This window comes from Manihot esculenta, chromosome 7 (assembly GCF_001659605.2).
Source record: "Manihot esculenta cultivar AM560-2 chromosome 7, M.esculenta_v8, whole genome shotgun sequence".
Lineage (NCBI taxonomy): Eukaryota > Viridiplantae > Streptophyta > Magnoliopsida > Malpighiales > Euphorbiaceae > Manihot > Manihot esculenta.
Genome location: NC_035167.2, coordinates 12,536,872 through 12,557,338, shown reverse-complemented (window position 1 = coordinate 12,557,338; position 20,467 = coordinate 12,536,872). Strand labels below are relative to the sequence as shown.

Here is a 20,467-nt window from a genome sequence, read left to right as displayed (position 1 = left end):
ATGAATGATAAGAATAGATTGTAATAGGATGAAAAAGTTTTGTCTAACCGCTGCTCTCGTATCCTCAACGATTCATCTTCCCCTTTCATCATCGACGTCGTTGCCCATAAAACAAAGCACAAAAAGACTCAAATCCAGAAACACAGTGCACTCTCGTGTTTCAATGTCATTATTGCAGCATTCGTCGACTCCAGCGTCGCAGCGTCCGTCCGTCGTCGCAGCGTCGGTCGATTCTAAAATCGCAGGGCCAACGAATCGCAGCATCCGTTGGCCCCAGTAGCATTGCATCATCCATCGACCCCAACATCGCAACGTCTTGGTTTGTCAACTCTAGTGCGCATGGATCCCAATGCGATGTAGATGAGTGGACCAGGAAGATAATTTTTTTTTACATTGGATGAGGGGATCAGAAAGAGGAAAAGGAAAAATGATTTTTACATTTAGAAATTAGGTGATGGTATTTAAAATTTTTATATCTTCAAGGGAATATCTTAATATTATTAACCGAAGAATATAACAGTTGTATTTTAAAAATATTAATGACATTTTAATTGAAGTTAAAAATTATAAAGACTAATTGATAAATTTCATTAAAATTCAAAGACTCATAGTAATTTTTTTAATTTTTTAATATTATAATATATTATTTAAATTTGATATTTAATTATCCCTTAAATAAAACATAAAACAATTTAATATTCTTAATAATATATATTCATTATTAGTAGGCCATATATTTATTTTTTTTACTATAGATATATTTTGTATTTCAACATTAAAAATTCACAAAAATAAAAAATGTTAAACAAGTACACATTGCAAAAATTATTAAAAAAAAAGATCCTTAAACTCTGAATCATTTAATTTTACTTATAGATCACCGAATTGCATTTTTGAATGCTATCGCTCATTTATCTTTTGACATTGAGAATTTTTACAAGAATAAAATTTATTCACATAAAATTGATCGATATATTAGTCATATAAATTATTAGATTAAAAACATAAAATAAACTTCAAAAATTAAAAAATAAATATTTTGAATTTTTCTTAAAAAATTTTAGCAGAGCTGATTTGCCCCACATATAGGTAGCTAAGGTAAATGCAGGGATTAAGGAGAGGACAGTAATAATTAATACTGAGGGGGAAAAAACTATAAAGAGGTAGCATTAAACCAAGCAACTCTATGGAATAAGAAAACTGGAGCACTATCACATCACCGAAAACATAATGCCACATGTTGGATCACTTTCCGGGCTGAAGGCAAACGCCGGCAGCTGATTGTCTCTATATATCTTGCTTTTCCAGTAGGTATCATGGTCTCTATTATCCTATAGGAGGATGTAAAGAAGAATAATCATCTAAGAGATCTACTTCTCGTCATTCGGCCACCTGCTCGAGTTTCTTGATCTTTTGGTAAATTAGCTGGAAGCTTTTTTGCCGCCTCTGCTGTTGAATCTGTTCCTGATTTTCTCTTTCTAGAGTTCTGTTTGCTGCCTTTTTCACTACCCAATTTAGCATCCCTTGCATCTCCAATGTTGCTTTTTGGTGTGGCATTACTAATCTTGGGTGTTTTCTCACTGTGAGCTCCATCCAACGTAGCATCTTTGCCAGCAGATTGACGTCCTTCTGGCAGTTTTGGGTTTGTTTTAGGTAGGGGAGAATCCTTCCCTGAAGCTTTTCTGACCAGTGCATCCATAGATGATGAATGATTGAAGCTCCATCGAGCATTTTCAAACCACTTATTTACCTGCAAAATAGGATAAGGAAATGAAAGAAAATGAAACAATGTTCACTAAACTCAAAGGGGGTAAAAGGTTATTCTAAGAAATCAAAAATAGCATGAGTTCACGGTTGGCGACAAGAGAATATAAGACCTGCCGGAAAGTGACTCCTAGCTCTTTTGCCAGATTATCTTTTGTAGCTCGATCGGGATATTGGTTTTCCTTGAAGGATTTGTAAAGTCTCTGCAAAGCACAATGGCCATTAACTTAGTCTCTACTGTGTGCGCATGTATATTTATGAAAACAAATCTAGAAAAACAAAGAATGGCATAATATGATAGTTGTTATTCTTTTTCATCATCACCAAGCTAGAATAATAAGCAAGGCGAAACTCATGATATCCAGACTACGTAAGAATTCAATTTGTGATTATAATTTTCTGAGGTTCTAATCCTCTTCTCACCACCCCCTTTCGACCTGGAAAAGGAGGGGAGGAGGAGGGAGGAAGGGGCAGAGAGGAGAGAGAGAACAGAACCAAATTCCACAATCATATTTTCTCAAAGTTTACAGAAGTAAATAAATAATTCTCTTTGCCAATAAAATCAGATTTCTCCAAATTGATTGCTTGTGTAGGTTAAAAGTCAAACAAGGATCATTATGTAGGATGAATCTCCAAAACAACAAGAAAAGATCTGAAAAGCAAATCGTTACTACCTATACAGTGGTGCATGATAATGTGGTTACTAAAAAATGCATGCAAAGGAACTGAGCAAACATTAAATAAGTGTGGGAAAAAAGAGAAGGAAATTATTTGCTTTTGAAGTGGAGAAATAAAATTGTATTATGCAAGCAATTTACTAGCAGATAACACTTCAACTTAGATGGAGAAGCACTCAAGAGCCATCTTCTCAACCAATTCAGATAGAGAACCAACAAAATCCTCAAATATGGACTAAAAGGGAGGAATGGGAGGCAAATATAAAGATAGACTTTGCAGACATAATCCAGGAAGTAATAATCCATTAACAAACTTCATTAAAATTCAGATTCAAATGAAGGGATCAAGTGAGAACCAGTTTTGAAAACTGTTGAGATACTTTCCGTAAATACCCTAAATTTATAGTGATTGTGTGCATAATTAGGTGTTTAGATTATGTGATATGATTAGACTATAATTAAGGGATAGATTTATTTTCTTACCTATTATGTATTCTTGTAAGTAGTACATATATTCCAATTGGCTTGGCTTGAGGGGAATCATCAAATATATCATTCTTTCAAAATCTCTCTCTCTCTCTTCTTTTTTCACCATTGTTTCATGGTATCAGAGCCTAGTTGGTCTGATTTCCCCAAGTCCCATTTTTGTTTCTTAGGAGAAGGCCACTGTTACTCTTGGTCTCTCTTTCCCGTGAGTGTTTCATCTCACCGCCTACTTAAGAAGCTTTGGGGGTTGTCGGCGAGTCACCTTTCAGAATCCCAGCATCGGACTCCTAGCCGTCTGTCCGGCCATACATGCCAGTCACAAGTTTCTGGACCAGCAGCCACACGCCGGCACGTGATCTTTCCAGCGACTTTTTTCACGCCGGCGATCCTTCCCCCAGCCTTGCCAGAGAAAGGCGACTCCATCCCTCTACATCAAGTCACCTGCCCAACCCTTCTTTCTACATCCCTCGTAAACAGTAGCTTCGGATCTACTATTCACGGATTGGATCTATGTTTCGGATCTGGCAATTTCAAACTCCTTCAAATTTGGTATCAATTCAGTTCACATGGCCGGCCCATTTTTACCACCAGACAATAAGTCACAAATATCAAATTCAGTCACTCTAAATGCAACAGACTATAAAGAATACATTGCTCACTCTAGTAACTCATTTGCTTATCTAACTAAGTCTTTACCTATTGGTTCATAAATTCTAGACTCTAGTGCTTCTAATCATATATATCTGGTAATCACAATTTTTTTTTTCTACTTTTGTTTCACCTTCTACACCGTCTAAAATCACATTGGCTAATGGTTCACAAACTCAAGTTAAAGGAATAAGTAATGCACATCTCCTTCCCTCTATTTCATTGACTATTGTTTTATTTACTCTTGAATGTCCGTATAACTTAATTTTCATTAGCAAATTGACTAAAAATCTTAACTGTTCAATTACATTTATTGCTGATTTTGTGGTTGTGCAAGACCAGAATACTAGGAAGATGATTGGAGTAGGATATAAGTCACAAGGATTGTACCATTTTTCCACTTTCAACCCTCCGGCTGCTTTTATGTCTACCACTTCTGCTGAACTCATTCATAGTCGTTGGAGACATCCAAATCTAATCAAGTTATAAAAATTGATTCCTAGTCTTTCTTCCTGTCTTTCTTCCTTACTCTCTTTAGAGCGTGAGTCTTGTCAACTTGGAAAACAAATTTGATCTTCTTTTTCCAGCGAGTCCATCATAGGGCCACTTCTATATTTAATATTGTTCATTCAGATGTTTGGGATCTAAGTTGAGTTAGTACAACTATAGGATTTCAATATTTTGTCTCTTTTATTGATGATTATTCTCGTTGCACTTGGCTTTTTCTAATGAAGAACCGTTCTGAGTTGTTCTCTATTTTTCAAAAATTTTAAACCTAAATACATAACCAATGTGGTGTTCGCATTAAGTTATTAGGCAGTGATAATGCAAGTGAATATTTGTCTTTCTCGTTCACTCACTTCTTATCTACTCAGGGAATTACTCACCAGAGTTTTTGTTTTCATACCCCACAATAAATGGGTTTGCCGAGCGAAAAAATCGGCATTTGATTGAAATAGTCCTTACTAAGTACTCCTCTAACACGATGTTCTGGGGGAAACTGTCCTTATGGCCTGTTATTTGATTAATCAAATAACTTCGTCTAGTTTACAGTAACAAAATCCTCATTCTGGTTTATTTTCTACCCGAAATTTGAATCAATTATCCCCATGGGTTTTTGGATGCATATGTTTTATTCATGATCATAATATTGGCAAAGACAAACTCCAACCAAAATCCATTAAATGTGTCTTTCTTGGATATTCCTGGCTTCAAAAAGGTTATAAATGCCATGATCCTGCTACTAATAAATATTTTATCTGCAGATATCACCTTTTTTGCAACTTCTCCTTATTTTTCCTTTGACCTAGCACACAACTTTTGTTCCTATAGCCTTACCTATAACTCCGATACTTATTTCTTCTTTACCTCAAGTGTGTTCATCTTCCACTTTTATCCCACCTCTCTAAGTCTACTCATGTCGTCCTCATCTCCCTGCTAACAAAAATGATGTTTCTCTTCCTGGCACAGGTAATTCATCACATTCTAATGACTCACATTCAGTTTCATTACCTCCTCCAGTCATGCCTTCAACAGAAGCAACTACTCCTATTGCTCTTTGCAAATGTATTCGCTTTCTTGAAACCCTAATCCTATTTATAATTTGAGTTATCATTGTTTGTCTTTTGTCTCCTATACTTTTGTTTCCACTGTGTCTTCTGTTTTTTACTCAAGATAGTTAGAGAAGCATTGGATCATCCAAGATGGTGCAATGCTATGATTGAGGAGATGACTACTCTCCATAATAATAGAACTTAAGAACTGATTCCTTTACCACCTGGTAAATCTACTTTTGATTGTTGATAGATTTACACAGTTAAAATAGAGTTGGATGGTAAAATTAATAGGCTCAAAGCTCATCTTGTAGCTAAAGATTACATAGATATTTGAACTTGATTACGGTAATACTTTCCCTCCAGTAGCCAAAATTGCCTATGTTCGTCTCTTTATCTCATTGGCTGCAATCAATCACTAGACCATTCATCAACTAGGATCGAAAATGCCTTTCTTCATGGTGAGTTAGCCGAAGAGGTCTATATGGAGCAACCACCAAGGTTTGTTGCTTAGGGGAGTCAGGTTTAGTATGTCGTCTTTGGCGATCTTTGTATGGTCTAAAGCAGTCTCCGAGAGCACCGTTTGGAAGATTTAGCACTTTGGTTCAAAAGTTTGGAATGACTCAAAGTGAATTCGATCATTCTATAGTTTTTCGTCATAATGGTGCTAGATGTATCTACTTGGTGGTCTATGTTGATGATATTGTCATTGTTGGAAGTGATCATGATGGAATCTCTCAGCTTAAGCAACAATTTTTCAATCATTTCTAAACTAAAGACACTTGAAAAATTGAAGTACTTTTTAGGGATTGAAGTGGCACAGTCTAAAACAGGTATTGTAATTTCTCAAAGGAAATATACTTTGAATATCTTGGAAGAAACAAGCATGTTAGACTATAGACATATGGATACTCCCATGTATCCAAATATCAAACTTGTTCCTGAACATGGGAGCTACTTAAAGAATCTTGCTAGATACAGAAGACTAGTTGGTAAGCTCAACTATCTCACTATCACACAACTAGATATTTTCTTTGTTGTAAGTGTGGTTAGTCAATTTCTTCAAACCCCATATAGTAGTCACAAGGACGTAGTCATTCATATTCTTAGATATATCAAATGAGCTCCAGGACAGGGTCTACTATATGAAGGCAATGATCACTCACAAATTATTGGGTGTTCTGATGCAGATTGGGCAGGATTTCCTTCAATAGATGACCTACTTCAAAATATTGTATTATGATTGGAGGAAATCTTATATCCTAAAAAAGTAAAAAGTAGAATGTAGTTGCAAGATCAAGTGCAGAACAGAATATCGAGCGAGAGTTTTGTCAACATGTGAACTTATTTGGTTAAAACAACTTCAGGAATTGAATATAGCGATAGTGGCCAAATGAAGCTAATATGTGATAATCAAGCTGGTCTCCACATTGCATTGAATCCAATTTTTCATGAGAGGACAAAGCATATAGAGATAGATTATCACTTTACTAGGCAATAGATTGAGTTAGGATACATTTCTACCAGTTTTGTCAACTCAAATGATTAGCAAGTAGATGTTTTCATAAAATCTCTTCGGGATTCACAAATCGAGTACATTTGTAACAAGCTTGGAGCATATAACATGTATGCTCCATCTTGAGAGAGAGTGTGTTGAGATACTTTCTATAAATACCCTACATTTGTAGTGATTGTGTGCATAATTAGGTGCTTAGATTATATGATATGATTGGGATATGATTAGGTTTTAATTAAGGGATTGATTTATTTTCTTACTTATTATGTATTCTTGTACTCCAACTAGCTTAACTTGAGGGAAGGGAATTATCAAATATCATTCTCTCAAAATCTCCCTCTGTCTTCTTTTAAGCAGTATATATACTCCAACGGGCTTGACTTGAGGGAAATTATCAAGTATCATTCTCTCAAAATCTCTCTCTCTCTCTCTCTCTCTCCTTTTTTCATCATTGTTTCAAAAACTAAATATTTTCCCAATTTTTATTTATTTAAGGTCAATCTACTCTAATGTTCAACTAGATTATAGTACTTGCTGGTATGGAATCCAGTCAACTAATTATTTAATTTCACATATAAACTAGATTATCCATACTTAAAGAAACTAGGGTACCGTAGAGAAAGCACAATTATCATGACTTATTTGTATTTTTATTTTGCTCATTTTGAGAAAAGAAAATAATTTTATTAAATGAGCAAGAGAAGCGATTGGTGTTGATGAGATGTCCCGCTCGCTTGATGAGACATATTAACCTGATAGCCATAATTCTTTCATTCTTCAATTTAATGTATACTCTATTATTTACTAGACAAAAGTCACACAACAGGCAAATTCAAGAGGTAGATATATATTAATCACAAGAAAGTACCTGAGTTACAGCTTCTCCAAGCCTTCTATACGCAGATGGTTTAACTGTTTTACCACATAAACTAGATGGAGAAGAACCTTCCTGTGATTTAGCGGGTGATATGCTTGTATTTTGGATGTTAGACTGTTGACTTTTCTTAGGAGCATATTCAGTCTCTTTTCGGTCTTGCTTTCCATTCTTGATCACAAAAGCATCTCCATTTACTGATGCTGGAGCAACTTCTGTACTTTTCCTCCTCTTCCTTGGTCCAACAGTATCAGTGAAATCTTCATCATCACTTGAGTCAGATGAAACATTTCCATATGTTTCCTTCACAAATAGATACATAAACAAGAAAAGTTACTAGAGAGAAGAGTGAACATTGGACTGCACAAAGATTTGTCTAGAACATGTGAAGTTATAAGGTCATTGCAAGAAGAAATCTTACTACATATTGCACTGCATCTGTCCATAAGTACCAGAAAGGCTGGATGATAATTTCATATGGAATATAATACAATAAATTTTTAGTTCAAACCTAAGCAAAAAGCTTAACAGAATCCTCATCTCCTGTATCAGTTACAGAGACTAGATATTACTTTTGTAGACAAGATTCACAAAATAGTGTCTTCATTGAAAACAACACCAACAATAGGGGCTAACAGATATGATCTCCTGCATGGTATAGAACTATTCATTCTGTAAGCAAACACATGGGCATGCACCAAATTGACTTGTGACTTCTGAGCATTATCATTATTTCTACTACCAAAAGTTTTAAGTATTCTGTGTGAACACATTATATAGAGTTTAAAAAAAAAAGAAGCTCTAATAACAACTCTAATGCCATGAGAAAGAGGCAGAAACTCAGTTCATATTTAGGCTGAAGAAAAACTACAGTACATTTCTCACACTTCACAACAATAAGCAAATGAAACTACGATTTTTAACAGAAGATTAGGATCTAATTATGATAAACCATTCATAATAAAAAAGAAAAATAAACTGGCAATGCGACCAGATTAGAGAACCTCAATCAAAATAGAGGATGAAAAGACACTCACGTCATACAGTTTTTTGTAGTTCAATCTCTCAACATTTCTTTTTTCAGAAACGGGTGTGCCTCCATCTTGTCTAGGATTCAGCTCTAAAATGGATAACAGCTCACCATGTAAAGATTGCATCTTTTTTCCACCATGTTTAGATCCTTCTCTAACAACACCTCCTTGGGGTCCACTAGACCCAGGGCTTTCAACTTCTCTGGACAACTCTTTATCATCAAGATAAGCAGCAAGATCCTCAGAGTCGGATGTAAAATCAGAACTTGAACTCTCCTCCTTCACGTTCTCATCAATATCTGGACCATCAGGATCATAGTCATCATCACCATCCTCAGAATCATCAAAGGGAATCCCCAAATTCTGCTTATCACCAGGTGAAGCCTCCAATTCATCAGATGCAGAAGTGAAGTCAGATTCATCAGAGCTTGATTCATCTCCCTCACTCTTTTTATCAATTTCTGGTTCATCAGGATCATAATCATTATCATCAGAATCATCAGATGGAAGTCCAATGTTCTGATCTGAATTTTGTCCAGCAGCTGCAGCCTCAGGGAAAACCTTCTGCAAATGAGATGAGTGTGATAAGAACAACAAAATCAAGGAGTTTGTACTTTTTGTAAGTAACAAATGTACAAGGTCAGAGACAACATCAGTTACCTCCCAGCTGTCACTTATAGAAATATTTGTTCCTTGACAGTCATTAAGCAATTCAATGCAATCTACTTTGCAATCACATCCAGGGCATAACCAACCCTCATCATCGGGAGGAACTGTAGGCCATAAGAGGAAAATAAAAGGATTAAGAAAGCATAACTGATAAGTAGATAGATAACAACTATTATCCAACTGATGACTATCATATGGGTGAATAGCATTTACTTTCGTCTTTTAACAATGGCGGTGTTAAACAGTACTGATGGAACCCTCGGTCACAAGCACCATCACAAAGTATAATATCATTATCAGCAGTGAAGTCTTTGGAACCACATTTTGCACAGAATATCTGCCATAAAAGAATTTCTTGTCTAAGCACTACTATTTTTCAAAAGACATCCATTATCTAAAAGAAATCCAAAAAAGTATTAATTTTAGCAACGAGCGAATAGAAGATCTGTCAAAAAGCGAATGTCAATTAAAGATAACAGAATGATACAAAAATCTCCTACATCCTCACTGCTAATCTGTCCTTCAGAATCGAATAAAGATTCTGGAAGCTTTCCTTCAGCACACAGTGAATCAATACGTTGAAATAAATCTCGTATTTTCAATTTGCGCCGAAAAATTTCAGATGTAGCTCGTTGCAGCTCCTTTTCTGGCTTTAACTTTTCTAGGCTGCAAAATCATAAAAATGGTTTATGCAAATTGTCGTTATCCAGTGAAAAACATACAATGGATGTGTGTGCACAAGCATACACATGAAATGAGTACAGAAGAACCCAAGATCAGACTAAACAGGGTTGATTGATCTCCTTCCCAAGAATACCATGCAACGGCTGATACCATAATATTTTGGATAAAATGGTTTAGCATGTGTGCAAAAGAGACAGTTGACAGGGGCATCACTTAACATTGATACTCAAGAATAACAAGCAGACAGTAGGGGCATCACTATCCACCGTACTGCAGGCTCATTTGGGTCACTTCTTTGACGACATTACCATTTTATTAAAATAAGAGTGAGCATGATATAGACTGGAATGACTTAGGATACCCAGTTGACACATAAACAATATTTCAATTTCAGAATTGAATAAGTGAATATATACTGCATTTAGATTCGGCAAGGATACACAACCCATATAGTTGGTCCATTACTTCAGATCCAATTTATAGTTCCATCTTTTATTGCATTTCCATAAGACGCTGGCATTACATCCGATATAATCCAACCAGTATATCTCAATTTAGTGATTTTCTTCTTCTTTCCTAAACCTGATTCATCTAACTTATTCAAGTGGTTAAATTGAACTTAACAATGCTATTGCGAAGCAGTTAAAACAATCATATTGGATAGTAAATTAGAAACAAGCCCTAGCGAATATTTGTATCAGAGCTCATATTAAAACCATTACAAAGAAAAGTCCTCTTAAGGGAAAAAAGGTGAAATTAAAGAAAATTTTTGGTAATAGCACACACCTTAGTCCTTTCCAGCCTTCTGCAGAATAAGCTGTGATCAGGCTTTGTTCATAGCTCATGCAATTCAGCAAATATCTTAAATGTTTCCTGATTCTTGAATATTCATCAACTTCAATTCTCATTCCTTGTCCCTTTTTCTTCTTTTGCTTTGTTTTCTCCTTTTTGGAGCTAACTTTAGGCAGGTTTATACTGGAATCAGGAGCTTTAGGTTTTTCATGTGACCTTGACCGCAGAACTCTATCACTTCTTACCAAAGATTGTAAGACATATTTTCTTTTTGATGATTTTGCAGTTATTTTAACCTTCCGGCCCATCCGGCTAGAATTACTAACCATATCTTTAGATGGCGTTTTTGATTGTTTAAGTTTTGAGCGTGTATCCATATCATCATGAAGCATTAGTAATTTTTTGGTAGCAGGAACATTGTTCTTCTTGAAATGAGGTAGACCTAAACATATAATAGGATAACTCTTGGCGACAAGAGCAGGAGGTGGCTCCAGATGATTGGCTGCAGTACAACTAGACAATGGAGTGCTGATTTCCAACAATTCACCTTTTACAATGTCACAGCCAGCCTTTTGTCTTTCTATCAATGGTTCACAATGAGCACCATCAGAAGAAAACTCAAGTATCTCTTCAGGAATAGATTGTTGAGGGCACAAACTTTTATCTATCTGACTACTATTCCGAGCATCTTCATGTGGAAATTCCAAATCCTCGGTAAGAGAATTCTTGGCTGCATCTGCAGTTTCATTAACAGTGAAGGCCGGTAGTGCATTATGATTTTCTGTAATCCCAGAGCGAAGTGAATATTGCTCTTTTGATGGTCCATTACATGTATCCTCTGAATCAAACTCAAGTTTCTGGTCTATTGTAATTGGTCTAGGGCCTAAACTTTTATCAGTCAACATACTCTTGCGTGTGCCTTCTGATGGCCATTCTAAATTTTCAGAAAGAGAACTTTTTGTAGCATCTTCAGAAGACTGATGCAATGCTTCACTAGCATCTTCAGAGGACTGATGCAATGCTTCACTAGCACCAGATTGGGAGACTACAGTATTAGTATCACCTGGTTCAGTCTGTACAGTTTCTGACATAATCTGATGTTTTTGTTCCAATATTTCAATATGCTTATGTTCAGCACCATATTCAGGTGTTTCTACTGGTGTGCTTTGATTATGGAATGAGTAACTTTTTGCATCAAAAGTAACTTGTGCTGGAGAAACACCCATGTGCTCAGCCTTGAACATAAAAGCTAGTAGAAATATATCTCAGCTCTCCTATCCACAATAAGTTTTCCTCAATTTTTTCCAGTATCAATTGAGGTAAAACTTTTTGTATGGCTAGTAAGACACTAGTAATCAATGCATTATGACATCAAATATGAACAACTGGCATTAGTCTACAGTTAATTCTTAGCCAAAAGAACCAAAACAATATAATTTAAAATCCACCCTCTACAAGGTTTTGCTCCAAAATGGACAGTCAAAGGAACAAATCTCACTCGAATGAATTAGTCTGGATGTTGTTGCAAAATGAACACTCCACACAGGCACACACCTGCAACATACTGAGGAAACATGACAATAATGTTTGAGAGAAAGACCAAAAGGATAATATATCAATAGGCCAACCCATATAAGCTAAGTTGGAGAGACAGCATGTCTAAAGGCATTTCAATAATTATACTAGGAAAAAGGCAAACTTCCTTCACATGGTTAATTTGTTATGGGAACTCAAACTCCCATTACTGGTCCTAACACTATGGACTTCTACAAAGTCCGAGACATGCAATGTGTTCTCATTTGAAACAAGATTTTATCAAGATATGCAACTTGTATGTACTATGAACAAAATGAGTAATTAGTTGATTACATGCATTTTAAGAAAGTTTGACTCGTCTGGGTTTAGGTTCTCTTGCAACCAAGAAATTCTGCACCTTAACTGTGTTTCAGAGATTGAAGGGGAATAAGAGGGGTCACCGGAATATGACTCTAAAATCATGTTGGTTAATATACATATACACATTGATAAACAGTATCTAAGAGAGAGAAGGAAATGACATAACTATTACTCCCTCCGTCCTATAATTTTTGTCCACCTTTCCTTTTTTAGATATCCCAAAATTATTGTCCACTTTCCTCTTTTGCACTAGAGTAATATATAAATTGACTATTATAACCCTATTTAATTTTATCTTATCTCCAATGAACCTTTCAAAACATCTCTTACTATTTAATAAAATTTAATATCTTGAAAATGGGTATAATTGAAAAGTTAACAAAATCTATTATCTGTATGAAAAAGCAAAGTAGACAAAAATTATGAGACGGAGGAAGTATATACTTTGACCATAATTGAGTAAATGAGAATAAGACTGTATTTGAATTTTTGAGCCATGAGGGTAAATCGGTCCATCCAAGTAGTTTCGCTTGTATGCTACACTAGGCTTTACACAAATTTATTTTAATAAATAAATAAATATAGCACTAGACCCTTATAAGAAGTGTCTACCCTACTAGCTACCACTTTATTGATGTAACACTGCTAATAACTTCCACTTTCATCTTATTTGAAGAAAATAGCAAATTAAGTTCTTATTTGAAGAAAATAGCAAATTAAGTTCCTGCTATTTGAAGTAGCTACTTTATTTGAAAGTTGGAATATTATTAAATTTACTCAAAGGACACAATTGTAAATGCTCTTATAAGCAAAATACATGTTCAATATTGTGCCAGCCCAAACAAGATTAAATTTCAGAAAAAAAAAAAACAAGATTAAATGTTTACCATGCATCATTCTGTGCTGGTTTAACAAACGCCAAAATATCAAAATCTATATAAATGCAAAAAATTTCTAGGGAATAACATATGATCAAAAATTCAAATTAAACTGCGTACAATTCAGTAAAACAGCAATGCAAATATAACTTTCAGACTATTGGAAGTGTAAACAAATAAATGGGATATGAAACGCCTTGCATTCTGAATCTGCCATACAAAGCACATTAAAAAATTTCAGCAAAGGACTAACGGTTTAGACCGTTTTGAAAGAAGCAAGAAAGTCAAATAAGAAAGGGAAATGAAGATTCACAGCAGTATCATGCTTAAACAAAGATGTATTGTGCATGACTTAAAGGTTTTCTAGAAGAATCTCCTTAGCAACAAAATAGAAGTCTCCATGTGCAATGAAGGGAAAAAGAAATAAATTGTTTTACTTATGCTGAAATTTAGAATAAGAGAATTACATTGTTGTCTACTGACCGCCTAAATCCATGACATATATAAAACCTTATTTCAAATTTATAATAAAAGCACTAATCAAGCCAATACTTTTGCTGACAGTTGCATGGTTTCTCATAATCATGAGATTCTTCAATAATTTAGTTTCCAATTTTGATAATTAATTTTGTTGTTAATTCTGTGATTCAATACCTACCAATTGGATAGATATTATCAACAACGCAAGTTTTATTATTATTTAGGAAATGTGAGTATTCATCAGAGATAATTCCTACTGATAAATAATTAGACTTCTTCTATTCAAGATACCTATCCTAATAGGCCAATTCATTGAACTTTTAGGAATCCTATGTAAGCTAGTATTCTATAAGCTTTTAGTGATGGAATGAGTATTTGTTTTGGTTTGGAAGGAAAGCATGCCTAGAGTGATTCTCCTCCTTCTTAAGCATCCATATCTTTTTTATTTCCTCTCTTGTGTATCAAAAATGCTATTAGCATTATTCTCGCTCTACTTTCCCTTGTTTTCCTTGAAAGATCCCAAACGATCCAATCTTAGAATTCATAATTTTATAATCAAGTGCCTCATGCTGATTTAAATGTTTCACTATTAAAGTGAATCAAATACACATGTAAGTACTTAATTCAATCTTTAAGTGAATTTTGACTCCATTTAGTTATTTTATTTTATTTATTTTAAAAAAGTTTAAATTTTAGAGAAAGATTTAAAAATGCAATTTTTTTAAATGTATTATTTTTATAAAAAGGAGGCTTCCAAATTTGACAAGTGGACAAGTTTAAACGAGGTATTTATAATGCTTAATTTTAATAGTGATTGAAAAACAAATAGAAAATTTAATTTTGCTGGAAATTAAAAGTTGACCATGAATCTTGGAAGAATAAATTTTAAAATTAAATTTGTTTGGAATTAAATTTAAAATGCAAAGAGTAATGGGGAAAATTTAAATTTTACTTAAAATTAAAATGAGATAAAATTTAAAATGGCGCCATATTGTAAAAAATGGAAGCCTTGTTTTTAAAGAAAATTTTAATTTTAATTAGCAATCTTGTAAAGAGGGCATATGATTTTCATTTTATTGAAAATAAGATAAATGACAATTTAAGAAAAAGCTCTTTGCATACATAAGAAGATGATCTATTTATTACATAAATTGCTTTAATATTAATGTAAACTTTTAGACAAATGGAGTCAAGTTGTATTCAAGTGATCCATATTGCCATTTTAAGAGGATGCATATGAATAAAATTGTTGACCAACATAGAAGATTCCTAATTAGGAGTATGTTTCCTAATTAGGAGGATCCAAACCTTTAGGATCCTAATTAAGTTTAATTATAGAGATTTTATTTTTATTGTAAATATTACTAAATTAAGTTGATTCTGTATAAATACTCAAATCTTATAAAGATCAATTAAATTGGAATAGAATTAAAAATTTCTCCCAAAATTTTTTTATAGTATTAAAGTTTTTGCCTGATTTAAGATTGCAATTCAATTTTGAACTTTCAAAACCCTAGACAACCAAATTTGGTACTCACCCACCTAGATCTATTTTTCTTCTTCATCACCTATCCCATTGGAGCCGCAGCCCCTTCACCAACTGTTCGCTAGCCTTCGGTGACCAAGATCTTGGCGCGTGTGACTCACGCACCACCTTCCCTCAGCGAATGCATTCCTCCACGGAGACTCAAAGGAGGAAGTGTATATAGAGATTCCTCTTGAATTTGCTGATGAAAAAATACAAGGAAGGGTGTGCAAGCTAAAGAAGACTTTGTATGGATCGAAGCAGTCACTCAGAACTTGGAGGAATGACCGCTTAAAGTCTACTCCATGAAAAAGTCTCTTATTCTCTACACATAGTCATCTCCGCATACACGCATTCACAGATGTAAATTGGGCTAGATCCTTAATGATAGGAGGTCAATTAGTGGTTAATGCACACTTGTGGGAGGAAATCTTATCACTTGGAGAAGCAAGAAGCAAAATATTGTTACTCGATCAAATGCTAAAATGAAATATAGAGCGATGGCACAAGGTGTTTGTGGACTCCTATGGTTGTAGAGATTGTTTGAGAAATTGAAACTGTTGAAAAAGGACAAACTACTCTTGCACTTGACAACAAAGCTACCATCAGTATAGTTCACATTTCGGCTCAACATGACCGAATGAAGCACATAGAGATTGATCGACACTTTATTAAAGAGAATTTAATAAATGGTGTCTTGAGATTAGATCATGTGGCTTTTGATAAACAACTAGCTGATATGTTTAGGGAAGGGCTCAGCCAACAAGACCTATCACACTTTGGTTTGCAAGTTGGGTATGTGTCATATCTATGCACCAACTTGAGGGGAGTGTTGGCTAACATAGAAGATTCCTAATTAGAAAGATTAGATCTTTAGAATTCTAATTGAACTTGATTATAGGGATTTTATTTTTATTGCAAATATTTCTAAATTAGGTTTATTCTTTATGTATAAATACTCAAATCTTGTAAAGATAAATTAAATTGGAATAGAATTAAAAATTCCTCTAAAAATTTTTCAAAAATTAATATTGGAATAAAAAATAAGAAACTCAATTAATATGGGCTATGATTTTCACTTCTTTCAATTAGGACTCTAATTCAAAAGAAGGAAATTAATTAATATCTAAAAAGTTCAATTCATCAGTGAAGACTCACTCAATAAACTAAAGTTTCATCATCGGTAAAATTAATAAGAGATAGCAACCCATTTTAATTTGATCATTGAAAATTTTAAGTTGGCATGAATTTAAGCACATAATTCATTATTTAGAAATTTATTGAAAATTCAATAACAAATAAAATTGAGTTAACATGGTTAAGATTTTTTTTTCTTCTTTCAATTAGGACTTTCATTCAAAATAAGTAAGTTAATTAATACCTAAAGAGTTTAACCCATTAGTGAAGAACTGAAGTCTCATCATCGATGAAATCAACTTATAATCTTAACCTATATTAATTCAATAGTTAACAATAAATTTGTTTCTTAAAAAAAGAATCATATGCACTCCATTTGATTAAAAATTTTTAAAGGAATATAAATGTCATAAACATAACAATTAAGAAATTGAATTAATATGGCCAAAATTCAATTAGGACTCTAATTCAAAAGGAATCGGTTAATTAATAGCTAAAGAATTCGATTCATCACCCGATGAACCAGTTTTATCATTCGCAAAATTAATTGATGATTTTACTCATATTAATTCAATCTTTAAGCAACTTTAAAATGATCGCAAAAGTGGATGCAAATTACCACTTATGAAGTCACTGAGATTTTCCTCTAAAACATGGTATTTGCCTATTTCAATAACTCGACTTGCACTGAAAATGTTATAATTTTGCATATGCCGCACACTTAAAATACAGCTTAAAATCTACCAACCTCAGTTATTACTTTCTAAAAGACATGACTTTATTTGTTAATGATTATTTAGTTTATTATTTTTTATTTTAAAAACAACTAGAAGAGGTACGAAAAAGATCCGACAGAGGCTCTTGCTCGAACTCTATAATTTCTATTAGTATTTTAGAACAAAAACCATCCAAGGACGACTCTCCTTTGGACTGAAGAAACTTGGTTTTAGAATTTCCTCAGTATTTAATTATCATTTTTTGTTTATTTAGTTATCTTTTTGCTTACTTCTAAGAAAACAAATTATCCAAGGAGAACTAGACTTCGAATCAAAGTATTATTTTTCAAGTTTTCTCGTTTATATATTTTTAAAGGTGGTTCAAGGAGGACCCTCATTAAGATGGTTCATTGAGGACTATCCTTCAAATCAAAGTATTTTTAATTATAATTTTTAAGATAGTTTAAGGACAACTCTCCTTCAAACCAAAATATTATTTTTTAGGTTTTTTTATTATAATTTTAAGATGGTTCAAGGACTCTCCTTCAAACCAAAATATTATATTTTAGAGTTTTTATTATAATCTTTAAAATGGTTCAAAGAGGACTCTACTTCAAACCAAAATATTAAATTTAGGATTTTTATTATGATTTTAGAGATGAATTGGAGTAATGAAAGGCCAAATGTATATTTACCCCTCTATACTATTTTATATTAGCCCATTAAACACCTGAACTAAAATCATAACCTATACACTTAAACTTATAAAAATTATTCAACACAAATTAACCATTATTGATGTTTTATATAAAGAAGTAAAAAATAGTTCGACTTATTACTAACTATACTCAAAATTTTATTGATTGAACTCTAACTTGTCATAAAAAGGTAAAATTATGTTCATCTAATTTTGTCAATTTATAAAAATTTAAAGCATTGTTAGCAAAATTTAGAATACAATCATTAACGTGTGTGATCAATTTTTAACTTTTTTCCGATAAATTATCAATAATATGATTAATTTATGTTTAATTATTATGATTTTTATAAGTTCAAATGATGAATAAGTTACAATTTAAGTTTAGGTGTTCAATAGATTAATCTTAATTAGTACAGAAGTGCAAATAGATATTCAATCGTAACGAAATTCAAAAGAAATTTGACTATTAAAACATGTATTCCTTTAAAATATTTTAAATTATTCGTAAAGAGATTATAAATGCAAAGCTATCAAACTACTTTGGGAACCTATAATTATCATTAGTATTCTCACTAAGGTCAACACTTACTGTATTCAAGTAAACACTGACTTTTAGCAACTATAAGCTTAAATCATAAAAGAAGAATCAAGAACAGGACCTAACCCTTGGAATGCATTTCTTTAGGTCCGTCCTTTTGTTATTCTCATAACACTTGTTACTTGTAAGTATTGAGGGAATGAGAACCAACCTTAGAAACTCATTTTATCTGTGTATTACTCACAAATCTTAAGCACTCAGTCCTTCAATCAAGATAGACCCAGCCAAACCATTGCCAAAAACTCACAGTCAATACAGTCATTCAATCAAGACAGACTCAACCTTGCTACCAAATACAACAAAATAGTATCAGACAGCAGGAGATAACACAAATTACATAAACAAAGCAAAGCCAGCTATAGCCAAATGAACCCATGCCCACTTACCCTCACAACAATGGCAAAAGGTATCTACCCAAAACAGATTAAACCCGTCTCTATCTATGAAATAGCAGCCTTACCATTTCACTTTACAGAGCATCAGAACTCCAATAGCAAGAAAACCAGACTTTGACCATAAATCTCGAACACAAGATATTTAATATCATAATGGGTCTCAAATCAAGAACATTTAGAACCAAAATAAAGAATGTTTTGCATTCAATCACGAAAGTAAAACTGAAAATGAACAATAACAACTAATAGTAAAATCTATGAATACCCAAGTTCTTTGCTCTGTCTCCGACGGGTGGAAGTCGTCAATGTCTCCTGGAACTGTCACATAGATATTATGCACGATGGAAGGGGCTGTTGCTGGTGCCGCTCGCTGGAGGAAATTGCCCCACTGTCAGGGCTCTGTACGTCTGGCCGAAGGCAAAAGAGAGAAGGAGGTGGGGGAGAAGGTGTCGGGCTAATGGTTTGTGAAGCTGGGTTTCTCGAGGTGAGCTGGGTCTCAGGTGCTCGATCGAAAATGAAGAGTAGGGGAAGAGAAGGAACAGAGATGAAGGGAAGGACGCTGAAGCGTGGGTCTCGTGGGTTTGGTTCAGTGGAGTTGGGTTTGGGTGCTCGATCGAAAATGGAGAGTGGGGAAGACGCTGGAGCGTGGGTCTTGGCCGATGGAATGGAGCTGGTGGCGGGTCTGCTATATGGGTATCGGGTGGAGAGATGTTCGGTGGAGATAGAGTTGTGTCGTTTTGGGCATGGGCAGCAGAAATAAATGAAACAAATAAAACCCTATTCCCTTGGCAAACTTCAGAATTGCTTCCCCTCTTCAATGGAAATTAGGAGAGACCGTTCGGGTCAAATAGAAAAAATTTATGGAACTATATTAATTTAAAAAATTGGTTTAATTTTCTATTTATTTTAATTTAATTTAATTTAATTTTTAATTTTAAAAATTTCAGTTATTTTAATTTAATTTAGTTTTAATTAAAAAAATTATAAAATTAAATCTAATTTATTAGTGATAATAATATATTATTTTTAATAATATGAAAATTAAATTATATTAAAATTAAAATATTTTAATTAAATTTTAAAATGATAAAAATAAAAATAAAGGTTAAAAAATAAAAAATTTTATTAAAAATTTAAATCGATCAAACTGAACCGAATTGAATTGAATCAGATTAATTCAGTTCAATTTAATTTTTATAAATATTAAAATTTTAATTTTTAATTTATTCAATACGGTTTAATTTTAAACCGATGGAATACTTTCTAATAAAAATATATTATTATTATATGTAAAGGATAAAAAGGTTAAAAAATAAGTATAAAAAATAAAAATAAGAATTAACTGTACATTTTTTTTACTTTTTAATTTAAGAGTTCAAATAAAATCCCTACAAAAAATTGTCAAGATTTATATGTCCTTTTTATTTTAACTAACTTCTACTCTAAGG

The 20,467-nt window shown here is 33.3% G+C and overlaps 1 protein-coding gene across 4 annotated transcripts; it reads right to left on the bottom strand.

The window, feature by feature from the left end:
* Window positions 1-1,023: 1,023 nt before the first annotated feature.
* On the bottom strand, window positions 1,024-19,800 carry LOC110618646 (homeobox protein HAT3.1). 4 transcript variants are annotated; one of them, XM_021761825.2, is made up of 9 exons: window positions 19,285-19,794; window positions 10,689-12,258; window positions 9,719-9,884; window positions 9,432-9,555; window positions 9,210-9,322; window positions 8,556-9,113; window positions 7,513-7,821; window positions 1,878-1,967; window positions 1,024-1,750 (listed from the first exon to the last, which is right to left on the bottom strand). In XM_021761825.2, the coding sequence occupies exons 2-9, from the start codon at window positions 11,936-11,938 to the stop codon at window positions 1,358-1,360; spliced, it is 3,003 nt and encodes a 1,000-aa protein (XP_021617517.1). In that variant the 5' UTR covers window positions 11,939-12,258; window positions 19,285-19,794; the 3' UTR covers window positions 1,024-1,357. The 4 variants fall into 4 exon arrangements, with proteins under 4 accessions (XP_021617517.1, XP_021617518.1, XP_043814570.1 ...); XM_021761826.2 differs by having other exon boundaries at window positions 10,689-12,248; XM_043958635.1 differs by having other exon boundaries at window positions 1,571-1,750; window positions 1,882-1,967; window positions 19,285-19,798.
* Window positions 19,801-20,467: the final 667 nt, after the last annotated feature.